This window comes from Girardinichthys multiradiatus, chromosome 23 (assembly GCF_021462225.1).
Source record: "Girardinichthys multiradiatus isolate DD_20200921_A chromosome 23, DD_fGirMul_XY1, whole genome shotgun sequence".
Lineage (NCBI taxonomy): Eukaryota > Metazoa > Chordata > Actinopteri > Cyprinodontiformes > Goodeidae > Girardinichthys > Girardinichthys multiradiatus.
The window spans coordinates 38,962,622-38,989,114 of NC_061815.1; the positions used below are offsets into that span (position 1 = coordinate 38,962,622).

Genomic DNA, 26,493 nt, shown 5'->3' on the forward strand with positions numbered 1-26,493 from the left:
AACATTTTTGTAATTGAATTACTGAAACAAACTAACATTTCAATTATATTTTTATTAATTTAGATGCACCTGCAAACAAAAAAAAAACAACATAAAATCTTTTTCACTTTATTTATTTCAAGTAATACAGTAGTAGTCAAGGCACTGTATGACAAACTGGACAAACCGTAAAAAATAAAACATGCACAGTATCAAAGCACATCTGCAAATTACAAGCTCATTTAGTGTCTGTCTTTTTTATCCAACAATAAGATTAATTGTGAAGAACTTCTTTGTTACAGAGGCCACAGACAAATATTTATCCTTTTATTTTTTTAATCAGCAGAATAACGCCTCCAACGGTTTGTTTTGCAACACCAACCCTACGTTTCTACGCCCATTTAAAGGCAGTAAGCTGTGAATAACAAAAGGCGGTTCAGGCTGCCCGGCGTGACACAGACGCATTAAAAGGCTTTGTAACAATTTCATTCGTGCTGTGTTCCAGTCTGATCAGTGCAGATGCAAATGTGTGCATAGGAATTTTTTTTATTGGGTAGCACTGACACCCTGAGAGGAAGTCAACTGAAACGGTTCTGGTCAGTGTTTGGGCCACTTCACGCACGTTTGGCACTCCCCTCCCCCTCCCCCCCTTTCACACCTGGCTCAGCGATGCTTTCTCAACAGCCACCTTTGTTCATCGTCACATATCTCAAAATGCTACATTCCTTGGTAGGCTGGGGCCCACAGTGAATCTAATAATGATCCTGTCCATTAGATGGGGAAAGTCCAAAATTTGTTCTTGAAAACATCTAGTATCAGTTTAAACAGTGTAAGGCCTGGTTAAGGTGGACCACAACTCGCTATTCCCAAAATTCCTCCAGTTTCAAACGTGTTTTCCATCAAGCTGACGACTCTTGCGCCCCCAGCTGCCTGGCGACGTCTGGAGGAAGGGAGTTGTGAGGGTCCAGCAGCACCAGTGGCTCCTCTGGAACTAGCAGCATGGTGGCAGCTGTGGAGTAGGAAGGCGGCATGTTGCCCCGCCTGCTTCTTGCCCTGCGTCCCGCTCTGTGGCAGCAGACGCAACGCAGGCAGTCGTGGACGTTGTACTTGAAGAGACGCCTACAGGGGTGGCAGAACTGGTAAAAGAGCAGCATGAAAAGCACAGCTAGGCTATAGCAGATCAGCAGCTGTACCACCACCAACGGCGCACACACGTACTCGTAGAAGTCCGACTTGAAATAGTACCAGAGAGTAATGAGGACAAAGTTCTCCACGAAGCGCCCGGAGTAGTACATGACCAGGGAGCTCCAGCTCTGCTTCCTTTCGATGAGTTCCTGGTGGGTAAGGTCGGGCTTCACTGCCGACCAGCAGAACACGTTGATGCAGGCGTACAGCAGCGTGAACATGCACAGCACCACCGTGGTGCCCAGCTTGGAGAAGTTCTTCTCCACGCCTTCAGCCAATGTCCCCTTCCTGGCCCAGAACTCGACCCAGGGGAGGAAGAAGAAGAACAGCAGGTTGGCCATGCCGACGAGTATCACCCAGTGGGTGAGGGCCGTGCTGAAGAGGACTAGAGTCGTGACCCGGGTGGTGATCTCCAGAGCTCTCCACACCACCATGCACAGGTAGGCGCCGGGGCGCAGCTGCACCTTGTAGTTGTCATATATGACCTGGATGGCCAGGACGCTGCAGACGAGAGCTCCGTACGTGATGGAGATCAGGGTGATGATCATCAGGGCCACTGTGGAAACATACAGACAACCTGTCATTGAAAACAACTAGAAGGGTTAATAATCTAGGAATATAATAACACACACAAAACAGGGTTCCTGCACATTCCTCATCTCAAATTGTCAAGCTTTGAAATTATTCAAGATTTTTGCCAATTTTATGGCCCATACTCAAAATGCTTTAATTTATGGAAGATATACAATTAAATAAGGAACCTGTAACATCAGAGACTGGACACACCGATGGAGGGAGTAAAGACAATAGAAGAAAGGAAGGAAAGAATGAAGGACATAAGTAGGGGGAGGATACAAAGACGGAAAGAAAGGACACAGCATTTAGACAATGGGATAGGGAATAAAGTCTGGATGCAATAACATCTTTCCATTCCTTAGCTTATTTTTCCAAATCAGGAAAATAATAAAACCAAACTAAATCCTTTTCCAGATGGAAATAACACCTTTTTGTTGAACACAACACATTTTGTCACACTTTCTACCCCTTGGCTGAAGCAGCGTCCAGATCGGTTTGATCTTATCAGAAGTTAACCTCAATCAGCTTACAGCCTCCTATAAACATAGGAGTGTCAGGTTCCCAGCAGGGCATTACTCACCAAGAAACAGTGAAATACTGGAAATGACCACAGTGAAAAGCGTCAGAAACCAGAGACGATCTAATGTTCTCCAAGGTTCCTGAGAGAACATTAGATGAAGCTTTAAAGCCTGATGTAGAGACCGAACTGACTGGATTTAAATATGTGATCAATACATTCTGTAACACAAGCAAATGCAGTCATTGCTCTGTGCTTCAGGTGTTGTTCTCCACCACTTCTTTCCTATAACATCTCACAGAGGCTCTGCTGGATCCAATTTAATTACTAGCCAGGATAAGAAGATCCGATCACATCCAGATGACAGATAATGATTCAGGGGGATACATCTTTTAAAACAACAGAGTGCAGTTAGATGTGATGCAGTTCTAACATTTGTTTCAGGTATTTTTTCCTTCTCCTCATGTATATATGCGGTATTGTTTGTTCCCTTCAGACAGATACAGCGCTGCTCACATTTATTATCACCTCTGGTAAAGAAAAAAAAACTTGGATGGCATTTACACATATTCCTCTTTAAAAAGAACTTTAACTAATGGGATTTTACCTTTAAAGAGCTCGTTTTCATTTTTAGGTGCTTTTATTTAGTAATTTCCTTATTTCAGTGTGACTCTTCATAACTTGAAAGCAGATAACAACAGCAAAGGGAGAGAAGGGAGAGTGGTGCAAAGGTAAAATATGGATAAATGAAAAGGTTAAAGGTTTAGCACGGGTCGAAAACGGGAACAAGGTAAACATAAGTTTAATTATTTTCAGGAAGGAATGTTTTGCATGGCATTAGTCCGAGTATAACACATGTTAAGTAATGTAATTTAAGTAATCCTGGAGGCGGTAGGAATTACCAGTTTAATTTCTTTTTCATGTGTGTTTGCCACTCTAGCTCCTCCGTTGGGTGAACAGTGGCATATGTTGGAGAAGGTTTCAATAGAGGAAACTGCTTGTAAGCATCTGTAGGGCGCATCTTCGTTCGACTGGGAACATCTTCCTTTATTTAAAATTAAACTAACATGGAGTGTTTGTTGACGGAAAGTTCAATCTTGTCAATCTCATCTGACCAAAGGACACAGCTCAAGTTAAAGTATGAAGAGCATTTAGGAAACTCTGCATGTTTACATTTGTTATGGTGGGACAGAAAAGGTTTTTTTCCTGTCATCCCTCTCGCACGTTGTTATGGGGACTTGGGGACCCCTTGATGAACAAGCTTATGTTTTGTTACAATTAGAGAACATTAGTGAGCTCAATGAAGTCAACAGAAAAAGCAAACAGGTCAGCAGCCAAGCTGTGGAGAACCTTAACGCAGGATCAAGTTCTAAAACAATGTTTCGAGTTTGGAACATCTCAAAAATGCAAATCTACCAAAACATGGCCGTCCACCTAAACAGACAGGCTGGGCAAAGACAGCAGCTGCAGCAATCCACAACTCAGCTGGATCAACTGTAAGTTGAGCACTCCACAAATCTGGCCTATATGGAACAGTGGCGAGAAGAAAACCATTTTTAAAAGAAAGCCATAAGAAAGCACAGCAAACATGTGGAAGAAAATGCTCAGATCAGATGAGACCATAACACTAAAACTGTACAAAACCTGGAACGCATCATCTCCATACTGAAGCATAGTGATGGCAGCATCATATTTTGGAGATATTTTCCTCAGCAGGAGAACCTGGTCAGAGTTGATGGAGAGGTGAATGGAGCTAAATACCCAACAATCCTACAAGAAACCCAATTAGAGGCTTAAAAAAGAACTAGAAACTGGGATGGAGGTTCATCTTCCAGCAGGAGAACCACCCTAAACATATAGCCAGAGCTAAAATGGAATGGTTTAGATCAAAGTATGTTCATCTATTAGAATGGTCCAGTCAAAGTCCAGATCCAAAACTGATTGAGAATCAGAGGTACGTTTTGAAAATTAAAGGTCAAGGACGCTCTCCATCCAATCTGACATAGCTGTAATTCTTCTTTTCACATTATCTTCCATCTGAAACATAAATATTTTTGACATCAGAACAGGATATATTTAAAAGAACAATGAGCAAAGAAATCCAGTTCACAATAAAATAATTGTTGTGTGTTTTATTAATCAGGTTGGATCATAATTCGTCCTCTGTTGCCACCTGCAGGCCAAAATGAAGACTGTCCCAAAAAGCTGTGCTCTCAGTTTCTGACAACAGAGGTTATATTTACAAACTATGCATGGATGTATTAAAAGATACACCCGTTTAATATTAGTTCACAGTTTTCAGCTATAAAGCCTGATGTAAATACAACCTTACAAAAATATACTTGATGTTATCTAGTCTTGGCAAATGATTATTTGATCGCAGTAAATCCAGACAAGTTTATTATTTGAGGTTACTTTGCTTCATTAAGATTTGGTAGCTGTTGTGGACCGTATCAAGTAATCCAAGGTGTTTCAACGTAAAGGGAAGTAATTTCTCTGAAAAGTGACCAAGGAATGATTCAAAAAGAGGAAATGGAGGCTCTAAATAGCCGTAGCCTTGATTCGTCTTGAAGTAGTGACGGAGGTCAGGACTCTCAGCAAGCCGACATCATGAACTGGTGGACAACAATAACCACTATAGTTGATCGTTTCCAAATTATCAATGCAATCTGACCTTTATTGACCTCATGAAACTCTGTTTACCTGAATGAGGACGTCTAACTTTAATGTTCAGAACCTGGACCACAAACCGATAAAAATACAAACCAGAAAGGCTCATAATGCCCCCAAAACCTGCCATGGAGACAAATTTTATCCACAAATACTTAGAAAATGTCATTTCTGCTAAAAGGGAAAATGGAAGCTGTTCAGGTAGAACTGGAGGAGAATATAAACCAGGATTTCTTACATCTTGTAGAGAGGATATATTTCTCCTGGATAGTGGCGTACAACTGGAGTGTCAGCTGAGGCGTGGATCCCAGGAAAGCCTGGATGATAGCCATGCGCTTGAAGGCGTTCCTGTGCGTGGCCAGCATCCGCTCCGTCTGGCCGATTTCCAGCTCCTTGGGGACCTCCAGGCTCCCCTCCAGGGTGATCTTCCTGGTGATGGTGACGTAAGGCTCCTCTTTCTTGCCCGCCTTGAAGTAGACCACCAGTGCCTCGAAACACCTGAAGAACAAAAGGGCGGATGGCCCGAATGAAGTTATGTTTGAACACCAACAGGGGGCAGCATTGCGTTAAGAGCTACAGGAAGCTGTGACGTCTCAAAGGCAATAATTAAGATCACACTGTGAACATATAAGGACAGAGCTCAACTTCTTTAAGGTATTTGATAATAATACAGTTAGCTAAGTATTAGTAGCTGCATGGTGGCGCATTTGGTAGCTGCCTTGCTGCAAGAAGGTCCGGTTTCCACTACGGGCAGGGGATCTTTCTGCATGTTCTCCCCATGCATGCGTGGGTTCTCTCCAGGTACTCCGGCTTCCTCCCACAGTCCAAAAACATGACTGTTAGGTTAATTGGTCTCTCTACGTTGTGAATGAGTTTGTGCATGGCTGTTGGTCCTGTATGTGTCTGAGTTGCCCTGTGATGGATTTGCAACCTGTCCAGGATGTACCCCGCCTCTCGCCCGTAGACCGCTGGAGACGGGCACCAGCTCCTCTGTGACCTACTGTAGAATAAGTCTATATAGAAGATGAATGAACGAACAGTTAGCTAATTCAAAACTAGGTTGCATCTGTTAGATATTTACCGGTAACTATTAAAGAATTAGAAGCCAATCATAGTTCTGCCTTGCTTTTTATAAACAGGTTTTTTCTTGAGATAACACTAGCTAGTTCTGCCATTTTAAGCTGACGGTTTTGCTATTTGAGCAGATCAATGTAGTTGTGCTTTTGCTTTTCTCTTTCAACTAGTTTGTTAAATTTCAACATGTTTTTTTCTACTAACTGCAGCTTCTTCAGGCAGTTTATAGCGCTCATACACCTATTTCAGCAGATCAACTAGTAGTTCTGCCTTTGCTTTCTTAAAGGCGCAGCTATTTTTTGACATTTCAGCAATTATTTTTACATTAATCTCATCTACTTTATCATTGTTCAGCTAAAGATTATTCTAATTTAGCAGATGAGATAACATTTCTGCCAATGTTTGATTTGTCAAGTCTTTTGTGAAGAAATCAGGTTGTTCAGTTGTTTTCATCTGAGAAACGCCAAAAAAGTTTAATGGAGAGCTTAATTCATTTTCCAGTGGCGGATTGTAGTACCAACTATGAAGCACGGTGGGGAAACTGTTATGGGTTCACTTCTTGATTATTGAAACAGATTTGTTCACTCAGGTATCTGGCCATGATAATTCACTGCTACATTATTGTTTTCATTGAAAATATTAAGTTTAGAGAATGTGTAAATATCTGTCTAAAAAAAACCAAAACATCAAAACTTAAAGTAGAGAAATAATCAATTTCCTGTATTTAATTTCATAGTAACTGTGGTACTTTTGGGGCAATTTATAAAGCTAAAAAGCCTGTCCTACATTTGATATGTATGCTTTTTTTGTAAACACACTCTGAGAAACAGATATTGACAGTTCACATCAGCTTAGTGTATCCCCTGTCAAGGCAAAAGACCTTCTGGATTACCTACTGTAAGCACTTTATCTAAAAAACATCTACTTCTTGTGTCACAGCATGCCATAACCTGCTGCCCTCCTATAATATATATTGTGGTATGATGTGCCTTGCAAAACAAAAACACTCTTTATTACTGACACTCTTTAACCATTTTTGTCACGTTCACAAGCTTTTATTTTACTCAAAAACACCAGGAAAGTGTTTTGTGCATTTGCATTAAGCCTGATATCCTGAAATAAAATTCTGTGCATTCAGTTGCTTTTGGAAGATACCTAATTCGTACGGAGCCCATAAAGGGACATAGAAGGAAAAATAAAACAAAAAAAATGTTGTTGTGCGCACCAGATAGTTTCACGTGTGCCTTGGGACGTAACAGACAACGGGAGTTCAAGATTGGTTTTAAGTGTTGTTCTTAAACAACATAACGGTGACGTCTGGCAAGCAACGCAGCAATGTCATTGTATAGCAGCCCACACTAGAAATAAAGAACAATTAAGTCAGGTATTTACACAGTAGCCTGAATACTTAATTATCTGGTGCGTTCGAGAACGTTTTTCTTTCCTTCATTGTTCCTTTAGGTCTCTGTAAATTCATAAGACAAGTTTATTTCCATTCATACACAAGGAAATCCCAAAGTGCTTCTCCACCCAGGCCCTCAGGACCCATTGTCCTGCATGGTTTAGGAATCCCCTGCTGCTACACACCCAGCTGAAATGAATTGATTAACAGGCCTCTGCAGCACAAGATGGCCTGCTGAGGAGGTGCCGCATCTAAAACCTGAAGGACAGTGGGCCCTGAGGTCCAGGGTTGAGAAACACTGCTGTACAGGACATCAAAGGAAAGAGAAAAAAAACAAAAAAAACTTAAGTTTTAATCTTCAAATGTCTTAGTTTAATATGTCAAACAAAGATGCTGTCAACACAATGTTTTCAGTCCAGATTAAAAGGAGACAACAGTTTCTACACATCTCACTTTTTTAGAAGAGTGACAATAAAGAAAGACATTCCTGAAAGAAAGCCATAAGAAGTCCTGTTTGCCGTAAGCTAAGTAGAGGAAAAAGACATGTAGGAGAAGATGCTCGGGTCGGGTGAGACCAAACCAGCAACACAGAACATGCAGTCTGAGCTGCTATGGTTTAGGACAAAGCATACTGATGTGTTAGAATGGCCTAGTCAAAGTTAAGGCCTAAATATAATTGAGAAACCATAACAAGACTTCAAAACTGATATCCACAGATGCTCTCCATCGAATCTGACTGAGCTTGAGCTAATTTGCTTAGAAGATTTGACAAATACTCCAGTCCTTAGGTTGGCAAAACTGCCAGAGACAAACCCCAGACGACTGATGGTGGCACCGTTATGAAATGTAGAAAAAGTCAAGTGATGTGAATAATTTTGCAATACGCTGTATCATTAGACTTGTAACTGGGAGGTTTAGAGACTGATGAACACCTCAAACAGTTTTTGCAAGTCTAAGGTTTTCCTCAGCCACCACTTCCGAGAAGTACCGTCGCCAAACAGCGGCTGTGATTGGTCTGCAGAAGCGGTTGAAGAATGTGGGGCTGTAGAGGGAATTGTGTACATCTACACCCTATTTAAATAAATTTGTTAAAAAGTAGACTAAAAGCAAACATTTGGCAATTAAAAGTGACGTGTATTCACAAACAATTGTTGCAGCTTTTCAATAAAGGAAATTAAATCAGACATTTGTGTATTAGGTCATGTTAGTAATAAAGAGGCCCCTCATTGTAAATCACAGTCAACCCAAAGCTAGTTTAGTATGGAGGCTCCAGCAGAGGGCAGCCAAACCAAGAAAACAAGATAAACAGAAAAGGCCTGGGTGTGGCTCCATTAACGTTTGCAAGGTAAATGCTCCTTGTGTTTGGTCCCAGGGGAGGGTATTACTTATAAAGAGAGAAACAGGTTTTACAGCAATATGTGTTTCTGTGCAGGAGGAGAAAAAAAGTTTAATGCAAGAAGGTAAACATGTAATTAACCTCACATTAGTCTCAGAAGCAGGTTCTCAGCCTGCAGCAGTAAAACTACTTAAAACAGGCAAGACAGAGGCAAGTCAAATGACCTTTAACCTAAATTTCTGCAAGCGAGTGTGTTCAGCACACAACCTCAGCCCTTCTGGAGACCCTCCCTGCAGCACTAAATCTTATATCACTGTGCTGGAATGCAGCTTCAGACACTGTTTAGAGCCGCTCAGAGCTGAGCCCGGACCTTTCCAGAATCAACTTTCTAGAGTTCTTCTTCCTGTTTCGATGCAAATAAAAAAATACGAAATGGGCTAAATTTCTACGGTGCTTTTCTAGACATACCAACCTCCTAAAACTCTTTAGCACTAGAACCACCTTCACCCAGCTCCCAAACACTCACAGTTTTGTATACCAGTTGGTAGGCAACTTTATGTTAAGTGCCTTGCCCGGGGGCACATCAATACGTGGTGGAGAAGGAAGCTGGAATCAAACCAACAGCTTTCCAACTGCCAGAGGAATTTGCTTCCCAGTCAGCCACAGCTGCCAACTAAACTCCACTATGAGTTTATGGCAGATATTTCTACAATGAGAAATAAATATGGAACCAAAAAGCAGAAGAAAGGAAGGTAGAGACAGAAGGGTTGAAAAACAAGACCATAAGAAAAGAAAAGAAAGGAAGGGAGGGAGGTAGGACACAAGGAAGCAAATTAATGGTAAACGGCCTGTACTTGTACAGCTCTTTATCCAGTTCGAAGACCCCAAAGTGCTTTACCATCCAGGCATCCACCCATTCATTCACATACAGGTCCTTCTCAAAATATTAGCATATTGTGATAAAGTTAATTATTTTCCATAATGTAATGATGAAAATTTAACATTCATATATTTTAGATTCATTGCACACTAACTGAAATATTTCAGGTCTTTTATTGTCTTAATACGGATGATTTTGGCATACAGCTCATGAAAACCCAAAATTCCTATCTCACAAAATTAGCATATTTCATCTGACCAATAAAAGAAAAGTGTTTTTAATACAAAAAACGTCAACCTTCAAATAATCATGTACAGTTATGCACTCAATACTTGGTCGGGAATCCTTTTGCAGAAATGACTGCTTCAATGCGGCGTGGCATGGAGGCAATCAGCCTGTGGCACTGCTGAGGTCTTATGGAGGCCCAGGATGCTTCGATAGCGGCCTTTAGCTCATCCAGAGTGTTGGGTCTTGAGTCTCTCAACGTTCTCTTCACAATATCCCACAGATTCTCTATGGGGTTCAGGTCAGGAGAGTTGGCAGGCCAATTGAGCACAGTGATACCATGGTCAGTAAACCATTTACCAGTGGTTTTGGCACTGTGAGCAGGTGCCAGGTCGTGCTGAAAAATGAAATCTTCATCTCCATAAAGCCTTTCAGCAGATGGAAGCATGAAGTGCTCCAAAATCTCCTGATAGCTAGCTGCATTGACCCTGCCCTTGATAAAACACGGCACCCCAGACCATCACTGACTGTGGGTACTTGACACTGGACTTCTGGCATTTCCTTCTCCCCAGTCTTCCTCCAGACTCTGGCACCTTGATTTCCGAATGACATGCAGAATTTGCTTTCATCCGAAAAAAGTACTTTGGACCACTGAGCAACAGTCCAGTGCTGCTTCTCTGTAGCCCAGGTCTGGGGAATGCGGCACCTGTAGCCCATTTCCTGCACACGCCTGTGCACGGTGGCTCTGGATGTTTCTACTCCAGACTCAGTCCACTGCTTCCGCAGGTCCCCCAAGGTCTGGAATCGGCCCTTCTCCACAATCTTCCTCAGGGTCCGGTCACCTCTTCTCGTTGTGCAGCGTTTTCTGCCACACTTTTTCCTTCCCACAGACTTCCCACTGAGGTGCCTTGATACAGCACTCTGGGAACAGCCTATTCGTTCAGAAATGTCTTTCTGTGTCTTACCCTCTTGCTTGAGGGTGTCAATAGTGGCCTTCTGGACAGCAGTCAGGTCGGCAGTCTTACCCATGATTGGGGTTTTGAGTGATGAACCAGGCTGGGAGTTTTAAAGACCTCAGGAATCTTTTGCAGGTGTTTAGAGTTAACTCGTTGATTCAGATGATTAGGTTCATAGCTCGTTTAGAGACCCTTTTAATGATATGCTAATTTTGTGAGATAGGAATTTTGGGTTTTCATGAGCTGTATGCCAAAATCATCCGTATTAAGACAATAAAAGACCTGAAATATTTCAGTTAGTGTGCAATGAATCTAAAATATATGAATGTTAAATTTTCATCATGACATTATGGAAAATAATGAACTTTATCACAATATGCTAATATTTTGAGAAGGACCTGTATGACAGTGGTAGGCTACATCAGTGATTCCCAACCGGGGGTACTCGTACCCCAAGTGGTACGTAAGCAAATTTTAAATAAAATTTAATATTGAATAAACATTTAATATAAGAACGAGATCCCGGATACAAGCGGCTGAAATGAGTTTCCTCCGTAGGGTGGCCGGGCACTCCCTTAGAGATAGGGTGAGGAGCTCGGCCATCCGGGAGGGGCTCGGAGTAGAGCCGCTGCTCCTCCACATCGAGAGGAGCCAGTTGAGGTGGCTCGGGCATCTATACCGGATGCCTCCTGGATGCCTTCCTTGGGAGGTGTTCCAGGCACGTCCCACCGGGAGGAGGCCCAGGGGACGGCCCAGGACACGCTGGAGGGACTATGTCTCTCGGCTGGCCTGGGAACGCCTTGGGCTCCCCCTGGAGGAGCTGGAGGAGGTGTCTGGAGAGAGGGACATCTGGGCCTCTCTGTTGAGTCTGCTGCCCCCGCGACCCGGTCCCGGATAAGCGGAAGACGACGACGACGACATTTAATATTTTACTTCCAAGATGATGGGTAAATATCATCAGTTAGTATGGATAATTCCTGTATTTGTGGTGCTTTATTAGGACTCAGGTGCAAAATACACCAAGTTTTTATCAACCAAAAGAGCAAAAATGGGAGAGAGAGAGAGAGCCAGAGAGAAAAGTAACACTTTATCCACTCTGTCGATCTATCAAAACTTATCAGGGACAAGCAAGATGAGGTGTCAAATTAAAGCTCAGTGAAATGATGAAGACAAAGTAAAACGGATATAGTGAGCCTGAATATTGTTTTTGTTAAGTCTTCTGTTCCTGATTTTTTTAATTTAAATGTCTATTTATTGGGGACTTATTCAAAAGAGCAAAGGCAGGTTTATTATTTATATTGATTTTGTATTTATTTAGATTACTTGTTCACTTTTTCTGCGACAGAGTTATCTTTATGGTTAATTTGAGTGAATGAAATGCCTAAGAACTAAATGTTCAAGTTAAGGAGATGAAATAAAATGATTTTTTTTAAATAATCAGTTGTTGTACATTCTATTTTTGCTAACACGTTTGACAGAGGGAGTACCTGTGGTATAACAAAATGGCTCAGGGGGAACACAAGTCAAAAAAGGTTGGGAACCACTGGGCTACATCGTAGCCACAGCTGCCCTGGAGCAGACTGACGAGCGTACGATCAGCGCCACCGGGCCCTCTGACCACCATCAGCAGGCAAGGCGGGTGAAGTGTCTTACCCAAGGACACAATGACTGAGACAGACAGAGCAGGGGATCGAACCGGCAACCAACCGCCGGTTACAGGAAGATCCCTACAACCTAAGCCACTGTCGCCCCTTCCAAGGAAGGAAGGAAGGACAGAAAGAAGGAAGGTAGGACACAAGGAAGGAATCGAGGTATGACAGAAACACAGAATGAAAGAAATACAAGGTAGGAGAGAAGGTTGAAAAGAAAGGTAGGAAGTATTGTGGTGAATAAGGAAGGAAAGAAAGAAGGACACAAGGAGGGTCAAGACAGAAAGAAGCAAGGACACAGGGAGGGAAAAAAGTAAAGGCACAAGGAAGAAAAGAGGGTAATGAGGAAGTATAAGAAGGACAAGAAAGCACGAGAAGAAGGGACAGAAGGAAGGACATAAGGGAGAGAAAAAGAAAGTATGTAAGAAATGACTGAAGGGAAGACAAAAGAAAGGAAGGAAAAACATGAGGAAGGGGGGACAGAAGGATGTACAAGAGAAAGGCAGGAAGAAAGGAAAGAAACAGCATCTGGAAATACAAATATTTTCCATACTCTTATGTGTTTTTCCATGCTTTTCCAGGTCTGGAAAACACTGGAAACAAATTTCCTAGTTTTTCATCCTTACGAGTCCGCGTACAGATGGGAAGTGGACCATCTGTTGGACTGGTGCAGCCAGAACAGCCTTGAGCTCAACGCTCTAAAGACAGTGGAGATGGTTGTGGACTTCAGGCAGAACCCAGCCCCACCTGCCCCCATCACCCTCTGTGACTCCACAATTGACACTGTGGAATCTTTCCGCTTCCTGGGAACCATCATCTCCCAGGATCTCAAGTGGGAGCCAAACATCAGCTCCCTCATCAAGAAAGCCCAGCAGAGGATGTTCTTCCTGCGGCAGCTGAAGAAATTCAACCTGCCAAAGACTATGATGGTGCACTTCTACACAGCCATCATTGAGTCCATCCTCACCTCCTCCATCACCATCTGGTACGCCGCTGCTACAGCCAAGGATAAGGGCAGGCTGCAGCGTGTCATTCGGTCTGCTGAGAAGGTGATTGGCTGCAGTCTACTGTCGCTCCAGGAACTGTACACCTCCAGGACCCTGAAGCGGGCAGGGAAGATTCTGGCTGATCCCTCCCACCCTGGTCACAGACTCTTTGAGACTCTCCCCTCTGGCAGGAGGCTGCGGTCCATCCGGACCAAAACCTCACGCCACAAGAACAGTTTTTTCCCATCTGCCACCAGCCTGGTTAACAAAGCCCGGAAACCACCCTGACATTCCCCCTTTCCCCCACACCCCCCCTTTTTTTGCTGACAGGACACCTGTAACTCTATGCGTTACATTAACGCTCAGCTTGGACTCCTGCTTACTTGCACTGCTTTACTTGCACAATGATCACCTGCACTGTTGTATTGCTCTTGCATCTTATACTGCTCTATATTTACTCTCACTCACTTAAAACTGTGCACTTATATTTATATTATATTGTAGATATGTTTGTACTGTTTAACTTGTACTGTATTGCACCGACTATGCCAAAACAAATTCCTTGTATGTCCAAAAACGTACTTGGCAATAAAGCTTTTCTGATTCTGATTCTGATTCTGATTAACAGACTACGTAGAAACCCAGCAAGCTGTACCGTACATATTTATATTCTGTGCCGTAATAGCCTCCGGCTGATGAGAATTAGCTCCAAAAACCTGAATTGCTGCAATCTTCTGCTATGAAATCTGGCAGGCCATTGAGCTCAGGACACAGTGTGACAGCAGAGAGATGCAGTCTGTGGAAGAACTGAGCGAAAGGAAGAGAACGGCGCAACAGATGAGTGGATTAGTCAGAATAAATGTGCTGATTTGCAAAGCAGCGCTGGATCAATTCATAAACAAAAACATGGGCTGTTGCTCTTGCAACAGCAACTTGCAACTTCTCACATGCAGCCTGTTCCCATCTGTGAGTGAACAGCACACAGGAGAAGAAGAGACGCTCAAAACAAAACACTACTAATGTTCTCCAACTTTAGGGCAGCAGAAGCAAATCAGTTTTTCTTTTAGCAGCTCTTAGCAAGATTATTCTCTTTTAGATCTGCTCAGATTTCTCCACCAAGCTCAATGACACTCAAATAACACAACAAGAAACTCTGCATGCTGAGACTAGTCCAAGCTCACATCGTAATTATGCATCAAGATGTAATTTACTTGAAGAAACAAGTCAGGGCAGAATCCATCCACCCACCCACATGCTCAGTTGTCAGATTGACGGCAATGATAAAGTTGTATTTTTGGGTTTAAATTCATCCTGCGTAGCTTGTACTGTCCGCTGCATAGCTACATGACGTTATCTGTAGACATTATGAGCCAAAATTCCTCTTTTGGTGGCTGATGTGGTATGTTTATCTACAAAGCCACAAGATCAGGAGTTGAACCATCCCAGAGTCACACAGGAAGTCTCCCATCAGGGCCCAGACTGCAGCTGAGGTTATTTCAATTGAGGAAATGACCCAAAAAAAAGATAGCGGAACATAACACACTGTTATCATTTCAATCTTTAGTTGCATTTTCTAAGCTGAATGCATGGATCTGAAATATTAAAGCTGTGCTCGATCAAATCGTAGCTGGAAAGAGCCGCTAATGGCTGCACAGACAGAGAGCTGCTTGGTGTTAGAGCGGTTATAAAATCACTGACAAGGACTAAGCACTCATAAGAAGAGGGAAGATAAGTGCAGAGATGAGAGATTAGGTATGCACACTCAACAGATGCTTTGGATTTCAGATTTCTGATCTCTTTAGCAGGACTCTTATTGATTTAGTTTCAATATTCCAGACTTTTCCAGAGTCATATTTCCTCTTCAGGCCCACTTAACATCAATTCATAAAGAATAAACAATACAAATAATCAGTAATTAGGAAGAAATTTATTAGTCTTGGACTTTAAATTAGGGGTGCACCGATTGATCAGCCCCAATTTCCTTAATTTTGAGAGATCGGTGATTGGCCAATACTTAAATGTGAAACTGATCTTATCCACCCATCTTATCTACTTATCGTTCAATGTTTTTGAATGAAATAAGACTGAAACTTTGAAGGGGTATTGTGACCTTATAACAACTGACAGTGTCAGTTATAAAAAAATATATATCGGCCAAAATCAGAATTGGCAGGTCAGGCTTTTCAAAGATCGGTAATCAGCTAGAAAACTACAATCGGTGCACCCCTACTTTAAATAGCTGCAAAAACCACAAACTAAAAGGACAGGATGGATGGATGGATGGATGGATGGCAGTGAAATCATTAAGGAAAATGCTAAGGGGTTTCATTTTTATCTAACCAACAGTGGTGCTGGTGTAAGAAGCATCAAGCTTTTCATGATCTGATAATAAATCCTGGTTAATCATGAGATTAGCTGACAGATGATCTCATGTCACTGCTGCACCTATTGCAGAGAAGACATCCCACGTCAGATGATTGCGCAGCTCTAGGTGTTGTAACAATTAATAAATGTTCACAGCAGCTGAGCCTGAAGGCTGCAGACATTTTCACAGCTGCAGGTGGTCCATCTAACTAGCTTTATCTCCAACGTGTTAATGAATGATTGTGAACTTTGGGCCGATAGTCTTTGACCTCGTTCCGGTCACTGTGGGACCTCTGAATGTGCGGGAAAGTCTGGTGGGGGAATAAATGTCTGTGACTTGTAGCCCCACATTTGGCCTCAAATGGTCATTTTCAGCACAACAGGAATTAGTAACTGAGTCATGAAATATTTTTACTTGTTTTTATAAAGTCCAAGCTCAACTAAGATATTTCAATTTTGTACTTAGATCATTTTCTGACACAACAAAGTTTCTGTGACTCTACAGAACCTCTTTAAAAATAACTCTTTGAAAATAAACCGTATCTTAGATCCAAATTAAAGCATAAATCAAGCCTATCAGCTTCACCGTTTCCTCCTCCAACCCACCAGACTTGCAGTTGCAGCTAAGGTTGAACTCGCTGCCTCGTAAAAAGAACTGCTCCCAACATGTCGTAAATTCATTCCACTGATTCAGAGAAAACTGTTTACAAAGCAAAGTTCAGAAAGTGTCAGAGTAGATCTGAAGGTCTCTAACCTACGTCTTCCTACATTAGTCATTCATCCACAAAAACAGATACCTCTAGTTCAATCAGCAGACTGAATTGGAAGTTTTCTAATGATCTGATCCAGGCCTGTTAACTTTTCTAAACAGTTAAAAATGTAAACAGTGATATACCTCCTTTGTATTGTATTATTTTAAGGTCTCGTAACTAAGCCTGGAGCAGTATTAGATACTCACAGTAAATGTAAAACATGATCTAATCACTTTTATTTAAAAAAAGGACAAACAAATCTGAAAAAATGGAGAGTTTTGTTGGAGAACATAAGTGCAGCATCGTGAAGAACAAGGAACACAGCAGACAGGTCAGGTCGAAAGCTGAGGGGAAGTTTAAAACAAGTTTGGGTTAGAAAACGTGTCACAGGCCACTGTTCAATCCCTCAACCGAAAAAATTGAAAAAGTATGGCACAACTGCAAACCTACCTGCAAACCTACCTACAACTGTCCACCTAAACTGAAAGGCCTGGCAGGTAGAGCTTTAATCAGAGAAGCAGCCAAGAGGCCTGCGATAACTCTGGAGGAGCTGCAGAGATCCACAGTTAAGGTGGAAGAATCTGTTGACAGGACAACTCTTAGTCCTGCACTTACAAATCACGACAAAGCAAGAAGAAAACCATTGTTGAAAGAAAGCCATAAAAAGACCTGTTTGCCAAAATCCAAGGAGGTGACCTGGCAAACATCTGGAAGAAGGTGTCCTAGTCTGATGAGACCAAAAGCAAAACGCTATGTGCTGAGAAAAACTAACACTGCTCAGCACCCTGAACACATCCCCACAGTAATAATGCTTTCCATTAGCACTGGTGCATGGGAGGATTGATGGCCCTAAATACAGGCAAGTCCTAGAAGAAAGCCTGGTAGGGGCTGCAAAGGACTTGAGACTGGGTCAGAGGTTCACCTTCCAGCAGGACGATACTCAACATACAGTCAAATGTGTTAGAACGGTCCAGTCAAAGTCCAGATGAAGGAAGAATCTGCAACAAATTTAGTCTATAGATATGCAAAACTGGTACAAACATCCTCCAAAATACAGAATACCACATACAGCCGTACAGTGAAAGGTGGATCTAGAAAAAGGATTTACTCACGGGGGGGAGGGATACAAAAGCATGCTACAATGCTTACATTTTTATTTGTGAGGATATTTCCACAAAATCAAATTTGCCCTTCTTGGAACAGAGAGAAAGGTGTGGTAGCCTTCTTAAGGCCAGCTGAACGGCAGTGCACAGCAACATGTGGGGGTGGAGCACCACTGCGGTACTCTGTGCTCCACACTGCAAGTAACACCAGCACTCACTCTGCCTTCTCATTAAGAGGCCTTTAGTCCACAGGAACGGTAGGACAGAAACCTCAGCATGCCATGATGTTGGTAACCGGCTCATGCCTAACCATGACTCAGCTGAAAAATCACGTGGTCCTTACTGTATCACACCATTAGGCAAACACAGCCTCTGACAAATGAGGACCCATGATCTATTGCATCACAGCAAGATCCAAAGAAAACACAACTGCCGAAGCTTCCAAGAAATACTGCGTCCACCCGTCCCATTTCAACAGAAATTCAGGTTGAAAACAGCTGGTACATCCTGCAGAGCAAATGCTCTACATCAAGTTAAAACAAACAAGCATGAACCCTGAAAAAGCAGAAGCTTCGGCAGTTTGCTGATCTGAAGGTTTCATGCATGCGGATATACAAAGAACTCTGACCTTAGAAGAGCAACGGTTTCTGTCCATCAGTCTGGGATGGGTTAAAAGGCCATTTCTCAAATATTTGTTTTCCCATCATTATGCAATAAGAACGAGATCTCCCAAGTGTGAAATCATTGATAACAGCTGCACATCGTCCCAAAAGTTCAATTCAATTCAATTCAGTTTTATTTATATAGCGCCAATTCACAACACATGTTGTCTCAAGGCACTTCACAACAGTCAGGTTCATACATTCCAATTAATCCTAATCATGAACAGTGCAGTCAGATTCAGTTATTTGTTCAAATTGGATAAAAAGTTTTTCTGTCTAAGGAAACCCAGCAGATTGCATCCAGTCAGTGACTTGCAGCATTCCCTCCTTCTCTGTCCTCATACTGAGCATGCATGTGGCGACAGTAGAGGAAAAACTCCCTTTTAACAGGAAGAAACCTCCAGCTGAACCAGGCTCAGTATGAATCTAGCTGTTCTGTGAAGACCTCAAAGGTTTGTTAGAGAACATTACTTGGGCCAGCTCTGCTCCACTCTGCCCGTTGAGTGTTTCCATTACCAGTTTTTCTGGCATGGTTCCTGCTTTTTTGACACATACTCAGTAGCAGCTATGACTGGGGCTGAGTAGCGACTACATGGGACGTGAGCAGACTGCTGTTCACTGATTGGCCATGGGACCAGGAGAAACTAGAAGGTTTTCGCTGAGGTAATGCAGGGAAAAATTAATAAAACTCAAGAGTGACTACAATAACATTAAGGACCACAAACCAAAATATAATTTTACAATTTGCAAATCATAAACCTGGCCTGAAGGCTGAAAGAGAAGTGAAAGGACACCATGTCAGCTTTCTGAATTACACTCAGGTAAAGAGTGCATTTAATAACATCCTAAACCGGTTGATTACATTAAATCAGCTGCACAAACATTTCCCTAAAACACACAAAACAATACCACCATGAAACAGTGTGTTTGGTTCGGAAATCTATTGGTCCTTAAGCGAACCTCCGTCTGCAAGAGGAGGGAGCAGGCAGAGAGCAGCTGCCCATTATCAGACTGCCTGCATCGGGTCGAACAGGAGGAAGACCCTGCTGAATCCACGCAGCACAAACAGCCAATATCCAACCTAAAACGACCTAACCGGCATCATAAAGACCAAGGAACATAGCAGACAGGTCGGCGATACAGTTGTGGAGGAGTTTAAAGCTGAATTAGGTTATAAAACAATATTCCAAGCTGTGGACATCTCACGGAGCGCTGTTCAATCCATCATCTGAAAATAGACTGAGAAAACTGACAGGCAGGGAAAGGAGAGCAGTAATCAGGGAAGCAGCCAAGATGCCTGTAACTGTGGAGGAGCTGCAGAAATACAAAGCTCCGGTGGGAAAATCTGTCGACAGGTCACCTATTAGTCATGGACTCCACAAATCCAGCCTAAGTCGCAAGAAAAACGGGAAGATGATGGGAAGGGGTATGGATATGCAGCCACAGGCACCATGATTTCCTCTGTGTTAAGAGTAAAATATGAGACCATCTGTCAAATAGCTGAGTCTTCCCTGGAACTGGGTCAGAACCAGCAAACTTTAAAACAGACTGAAAAGAAGAAAGGGTCAAAAAAAAGGTTTGGCCTAGACGATGGGACAGAGGAGTCGAACAGAAATGTCTCAAGGGACAACAAACATATAATGATAAGTGAACAATGAGAGACGCTTAATTGGTCATAGAGAAAATGGTTTTATTACTCAGGAATGTTTACCTAGAGTTTCTATATACTGCTAACCCGATCCAGACAGCTGTATATGTGGTAGGATGGACAGAAATCTATGGTTCCTGCTGTGCTGAAGTGATGTTGTCCAGGTCACACACATAAGAGACATCTTCCTGAGACAGATACCCGCTATGTAGGTAATTTAAACAAAAGGAGGCTGCAGACCATCACCAGAAGTCCCTGTCAAAAGAACACATACATATTTATTCTAGAGCTATCCTAATCCGGGATACTCAATGTTGTTGTACGTCTGTTTTCAGCCTACCTGGTCTGTTGTCTGCTACAAAAACAATGGCTCAGAGGAAGTTTTTACATAGTCATTAAAAATAAACAACTCCAGCAGCATCCTGTCAGGTCTTAAAGACTAACCCTGCAGGGCCCTAATGTTCTTTATGTTCATTTAACTCTCATTAACCTTCATGCTCCGGTAATGGAAAGAGGAAGCTGCCTGTCCAGCGAGGATAACAGGATGCTTCCTCAAACTTTCAATTCACTGTCTCCAATTTAAAAGAAAGACATAGAAATATAGCAGTGTTGTTATTATCAGCAGCGGTCTCTGTTTTTGAATAGAAGGAACAGTATGATCTACAGCTAGTCAGATAATATGAGAAGCATCAGCAAAAAATCCCTCTTCAAGCCTTGTCACAGATTCTCAACTGGATTTATGTCTGGACTTTGACTTGACCATTCTAACACATAAATATGCTTTGATCTAAACCACTCCATTGTCGCACTGGCTGTTTGTTTAGAGTTGTTGTCCTGTTGGGAGCTGAACCTCTGCCCCAGCATCCCCACAGCATGATGCTGCCACAACCATATTTTACTGCAGAGATGGTATGTTTAGGGCGATGGTTAGTTTCCTACACACATAACATTTTACATGTGGGCCAGGAAATAAAGTGTTGGTCTTATCTCACCAGAGCACCTTTTTCCATGTTTGCTGCATCCCTTACATGGCCTATGGCAAACAGCAAATATTACTATATTAATGCATGATAAAAACTTTAAATCAGCAAAACAAAAGAAGGAAAATTGGCATCAGACATGTAAAACCCCGCTTCTTATTCTAATCAGGTACCAAAAGAATCCAGACCGAAAGAGAACAAAACGACAATCTGCAGTTTAATTTTGTGTTTAAAGCTGACAGGCATTATTCATGTTTTCTGTGGTATTTCAGTCACACTGTGGTTATTTTATGCATCTTTGCTTCATTCAAATCTCTTCACAAATTATTTTGCGTCTCTTCATGGTTCCCTTCAAATTATGCTGATCATTTGTTGCAACTTTGCAGCCCTTTTCTGTTTGTGTCTCATAGTAAAATATATATAGTTTTTAATAGTTTTGTCTCTTTATATGTTTTTAGAGCAAATTCTTGTTATTATACATTTCTGCTGATATTATGCTATTATCTAAAATCCGTTTAAGCTATTTTAATGTTTTATTCTAGTTCTTTTCTGAACTTTCAGAGTGTCATACAGTGATACTGAGATCAGATTAGTGACTATTTAGGGTGGGACTGTTTAATTATGCATATTTATTATTGTAAAAGTTTTAATGATACAATAAACAGTAGTTACATAGGTAATGTGCTTTTTAATGAACTACCCTCTGTTTCCCACCTGATGACAGGTCCGAGCTGCAGCAGGTGCAGGAACAGGACCAGAGACCGGTCCTGACCCAGGTCTCTATGGATGAAGGTCAGGGTTAACTGGATGAGCACAGCGGGCAGCAGCATGAAGATGATGGTGAGGCTCATCCAAATCACATCCTCAGACTTGTGGTACATGCTGCAGAGGACGCCGGCGGTGACAAACTCAGCGCAGTAGAGCAGGGTTGTCCACACCACGCTGAGTGGAGGGTCGACCCGGCGATGGGGGGTCACCACCATGACCCCGCGCTCCCCCAGCGTGGAGCACTGCTCCATATCAGTGATCTCACAGCCCTGGTCCTCTATTGCCACCTCACACATGTTGGTATCAGTAGGTCTGCAGCTACAATGCACTGATTATATCCTTAAATTGAACTCCGCTCCAAAAACATCACACTTTCTTGCTGCGCACCCCTTTACTTCGCCTTCTCTCCCAACTTTCCACCAAGTCGATCATCACCGGAGTCTCATTGGTCTCCTCTCCACAGAGTCACAAACTGTCCACCAAACCAGCAGGGTTTGATTTACCGTCGGTGGAAGCGGACACCGCCTCTTCTTCTGGAACAGATCTCTCCGCAACGCCAGTGTCCAAGTCGGGAAAGTATAGCCCCGTGACACAGTCACTCTAAATCCACAGAAACTTCCACGCAGGCAGGCGGTGGTCCACAGTGCCGAGGTATCAGAAAGCTCGTTGTTTCAGACAGTAAACACACCGAGAACCGCAGGCCGCCGGGTTCTGGGTGTTCCACTATCTGTTGGGCTGCTTGTGTTTTTACGGTTGATGCAACGTCAAGTCAAGTCAGCCGCAACGGCGCAGGAAGAGCGGAAACAAGCGCTCGTTTCAAAATAAAACACTGGTGCCAAAAGGATACGAGCTAAAATCGATCCCGATTTATTGAAACAGAGAAACTAACACAACAAAAATATGTAAAAACTGGTGAATTACAACGGAAGTTAAAATGTTCGATAGAATTTAACCGTTACAGCCCGAGCCTGGGTCAGCACCATTTATTAGTCGGTGTAACATCAACTCGTCCTTAGATCCGGCGGCGAGAGTGGCGTCCACGGTGTTGTCCATTCACCCGTTTGTCAATTCGTACCCACCCCCCTATTGTACGTATATGTTCTAATGTCATCCTTTGTCATTTCAGCTTCACACAGTAAACCTACGCCGTTTGTAAAGATGAAAGCTCAAAAATGTAACGGCAAGATTTAGCAAGATTTTACAACACGAAGAATGGGTCGGCGAACTGTTAAGGAACGGACCCATTGTGTTTTAATGGTCAACTGATAAAACGGATAGAAGCAGAAAAGCTAATGGCCACTGTTACCAAGCGTATTCTGAACACGTTGAATGAGATGTTAAAATGGAAATATTTTTTTCCTACGGCGCCTTGTTCGGAGTAAATTGGTAATATTGTTTAAAGCTTAACGCAGGTGAATCCCATTTCCGGTTTGATGGACCATCCGCCTGTTTCGATTGGCCGTTCGTATTTTTTCTTTTCAAATAGATGCGTATATTGATTTTACAAAGGTTGGATCTAAAATCAGATCTATTCGTGTGAACATTGAAAAAGTATTTTTATTGCTTAACTAGATTGTCCCTAAATGAGACTTTCAGAGAGCGGAGCTACTTAAAGCAAACACATTACACATGATCGTTGCTGAATCTAGCACCACCTAGTGGACACATTAAAAACAACATGTGTAAATTTCAAGCCAGAGTTTGAAAAACTGTTACGGATATAAGGTTTTTCCAGCAAAAAAACGGATAAATGGTTTTTAAAACTAGAATATTTTTTACCAATCCATTTACTGAACCTTTCAAGTAAAATCGTTTCACCCCAATCAAACAAAACAAAAAAATAATAAATTAGGGAAAATGTTTTATACTGTAAGTGGAAGACCATACTAATCTTTATGGACTCTAGTCCTCCTTTCTGACTGCCAGTATCTTTCCTGTCCAAATAAAAGTATTGTGAAGGGCAGGCAAAGAGAGATCGGTTTTCCTGCACTTCCATTTTTAGTTTCACCCAGCAGGGCGGGCTTGGCCTTGTTTAGTGAAGTGTGAACAGGTGCAGACCTCAAACTGAAAACCATCAATCAAAGCGTTACTCGCAAACACAGACATTTATACATCATTTTTAAAGAAGGAAATGAAATACAAGGACCCTGTTTACCCAGCGACAAACAACAAATATCAATTTACAGGGCTCCCAATACATTCAAACATTTCCAATGCAGAACCTTTCTCGACATAATGTTTCAACTGGAATATTAATTAAAAGGCCCTTTAACTTCAATGAAAGCATCTTAGATCAAGTTTTTAACTCAGCTTGGACCAAACAGGGAAACATCCTCTTGTTTAATCAGACCTTAGGAGAGATGATCCTGACTTTGTGGAGGAAGTACCCACATTGTATGATAGCTTGTCATGAGTAATAGATGTGTTTCCAGAAGCAGTGTGGTGTGAGGCACTGACTCAAACTCATACTCTGCTGTCTGTGAAGCAAGTTGACAGGAAGTTCATTTTGTAGGACCAGGCATGCTGTGTGCTATTTCCTGTTGCAGATGTTTCGGGTTGATTTCAAATGCTTCACAGGAAATCAAAATAAACAAAACACTCTGTTTTTGATTCTTTTTAACAGGAAGATTCAGCTGATGTATCAGTTATTGATCTGCCTTTAAAAAACACTCAGGACTCAAACCTCTCGGGTTTATGCAATAAATTTAGAAATATACTGCTACTGATTCCTTACTGTACACCCCGCTTTGGTCAATAGGATGACAGAGACAGAGGGATCACTGGTCATTCCTCTTGGTACAATCTCCCTAGATCATCCAGAATCTTTTTTTAAGGACTGAGATAACATGGAAGAAGGTTCATTTCGTATCTCATGAACTGTACCAAAACATTGACTTTGTTGTTATGGAGCAATATGCTTAGGCTTGTTGTTCATTTGGAAGACCCAATTGTGCCCATGCCTTAACTTCCTGATATGTTTCTCCAGTATTTTCCACATAATGTTCTTTCCTTATGATGCCATCTACTTTGTGAAGTTCACTAGCCCATCCTGCAGATAAATAAGCCACCCCCACCCCATAATGATGCTGCCACTACTGTACTTCACAGTTGGGATGGTATTCTCAGGTTTTTAAGCTTCCCCCTTTTCCTTTTCAAATAGATTTAACATTGTAGCCAAACACTTCTATTCTGGTTTAAAAATTAAGGCATTTGTCTCAGAGTACATTTGCAGACTACAATCAGGGTTTTTATGTTGCTTTTGAAGTAATGGCTTCTTCCTCTCTGAGCGGCTGTTCAGCCCATGTCGGTATAAGACTTCCCTGTGAATAATGACACTCTCTTATCAGCTTCAGCCAGCATTTTCAATCGTATTTTTCTTTTGTTTTTAGGCTAATTCCCAAATTTCTCATGAAAACATGTTCATCTCTGGGACACAGAACCCATCTCCTTCCTGAATGGTGTGATGGCTGGATGTTCACGGTTTTCATATTTGGATGTAATTGTTTGAACAGATGAACGTAGCACATTCAGAGATCTAAAAAACCGTACATAAAGATGAAGCTGACTTGCGGAGGTCCACAATTCTCTTCTGGATATCTTGGCTGAATTGTTTAGATTTTTTCCCATGATCGTACACAAGAAAGCAGTATGTTTGTTGCCCTAAAATACACCCACAGGTGTTCATTAAATTACCTCAAATGTTGTGAATTAATGTAGCAGAAGTATACAAAGACCTTATATTATCATCTTGTCTTTTAAAATAATTTAAAGGGATGGTTATCTCAGTGTATATAAACTTCTGAATAAAAAAGGCATTGAAATCTCTGAAAATTTATCTCTTTCATTATTCTGGCATTTAGCAAATACAAATTACTTTGGTATTACTAATTGACAAAAAAAAAAAGGAAAAGTTTATTCTGATTTATTGCCTGGTTCTCCACCATTATGAGTCTTATGGCAAAACTAACATTATAAAATTCTCAGCTGTAGCTCAATCTCAAATACATAAGTTGTTCCAGACCCCCTGTTTTACCCCAGATGTCTGATTGTACTTTCTCAGTTTTCTCAGTCAAGAGATGCTGACTGTAATAGAGACTCCAACATCAGCAGAAGACGGTATAAAAATAAAATGTGCAATGTAGTGAGCAGGAGAAAACAGATGCGTGGTAATGAGCTGCTTCTGTTTTTGCTGCATGAGTTTAAATGTGTGTGTGTGTGTGTGTGTGTGTGTGTGTGTGTGTGTGTGTGTGTGTGTGTGTGTGTGCATCAGTCTCAGCTGACGCAGGGTTTGGATCACACGCAGGGTTGAATTTACTTAGCAGAGGAGGGCATTGCCTGATTGGACAGGGATTTAAATGACATAATAAGATAAAGCATAGAGAGAGGCTGTTGCTCCAAGTCTGTGGAAGATGTAACTGAAAATTGATTTTGAAGTCCAGCTGAATCATTGCCTTGTAAATCTTCCAGTAATGCTTAACACGGTTCTTTAAATAAACATGTAATGATATTTAATGTGGATTTGTCAATGAAACATAAGCTGCACAAACGGAAAAATAAAAAATACATTACTTAAGGGCAACGGCGTTTCAGGTGCAAACCTTTAATATGGCGCCATCTAGTGGCGGTTGCTAATACATAATACGTCTTACAGCTTTAATTATCGTGTTAATACCATTATGTAATAAAGGATGTGGATGTAATCCGCAGTAAGCACAGGACTGAAGTTCTTGTTTCTGTCTAACAGTTTTCCAGCTGATATTTTTGGGACTGAATTATTGCCA

General features: G+C 41.9%; 1 protein-coding gene across 1 annotated transcript; it reads right to left on the reverse strand.

Annotated features, from left to right (window-relative positions):
• Positions 1-97: 97 nt before the first annotated feature.
• xkrx (XK related X-linked) lies at positions 98-22,982 on the reverse strand. Its single transcript, XM_047353675.1, has 3 exons — positions 21,659-22,982; positions 5,166-5,425; positions 98-1,720 (listed from the first exon to the last, which is right to left on the reverse strand). The coding sequence occupies exons 1-3, from the start codon at positions 22,006-22,008 to the stop codon at positions 879-881; spliced, it is 1,452 nt and encodes a 483-aa protein (XP_047209631.1). The 5' UTR covers positions 22,009-22,982; the 3' UTR covers positions 98-878.
• Positions 22,983-26,493: the final 3,511 nt, after the last annotated feature.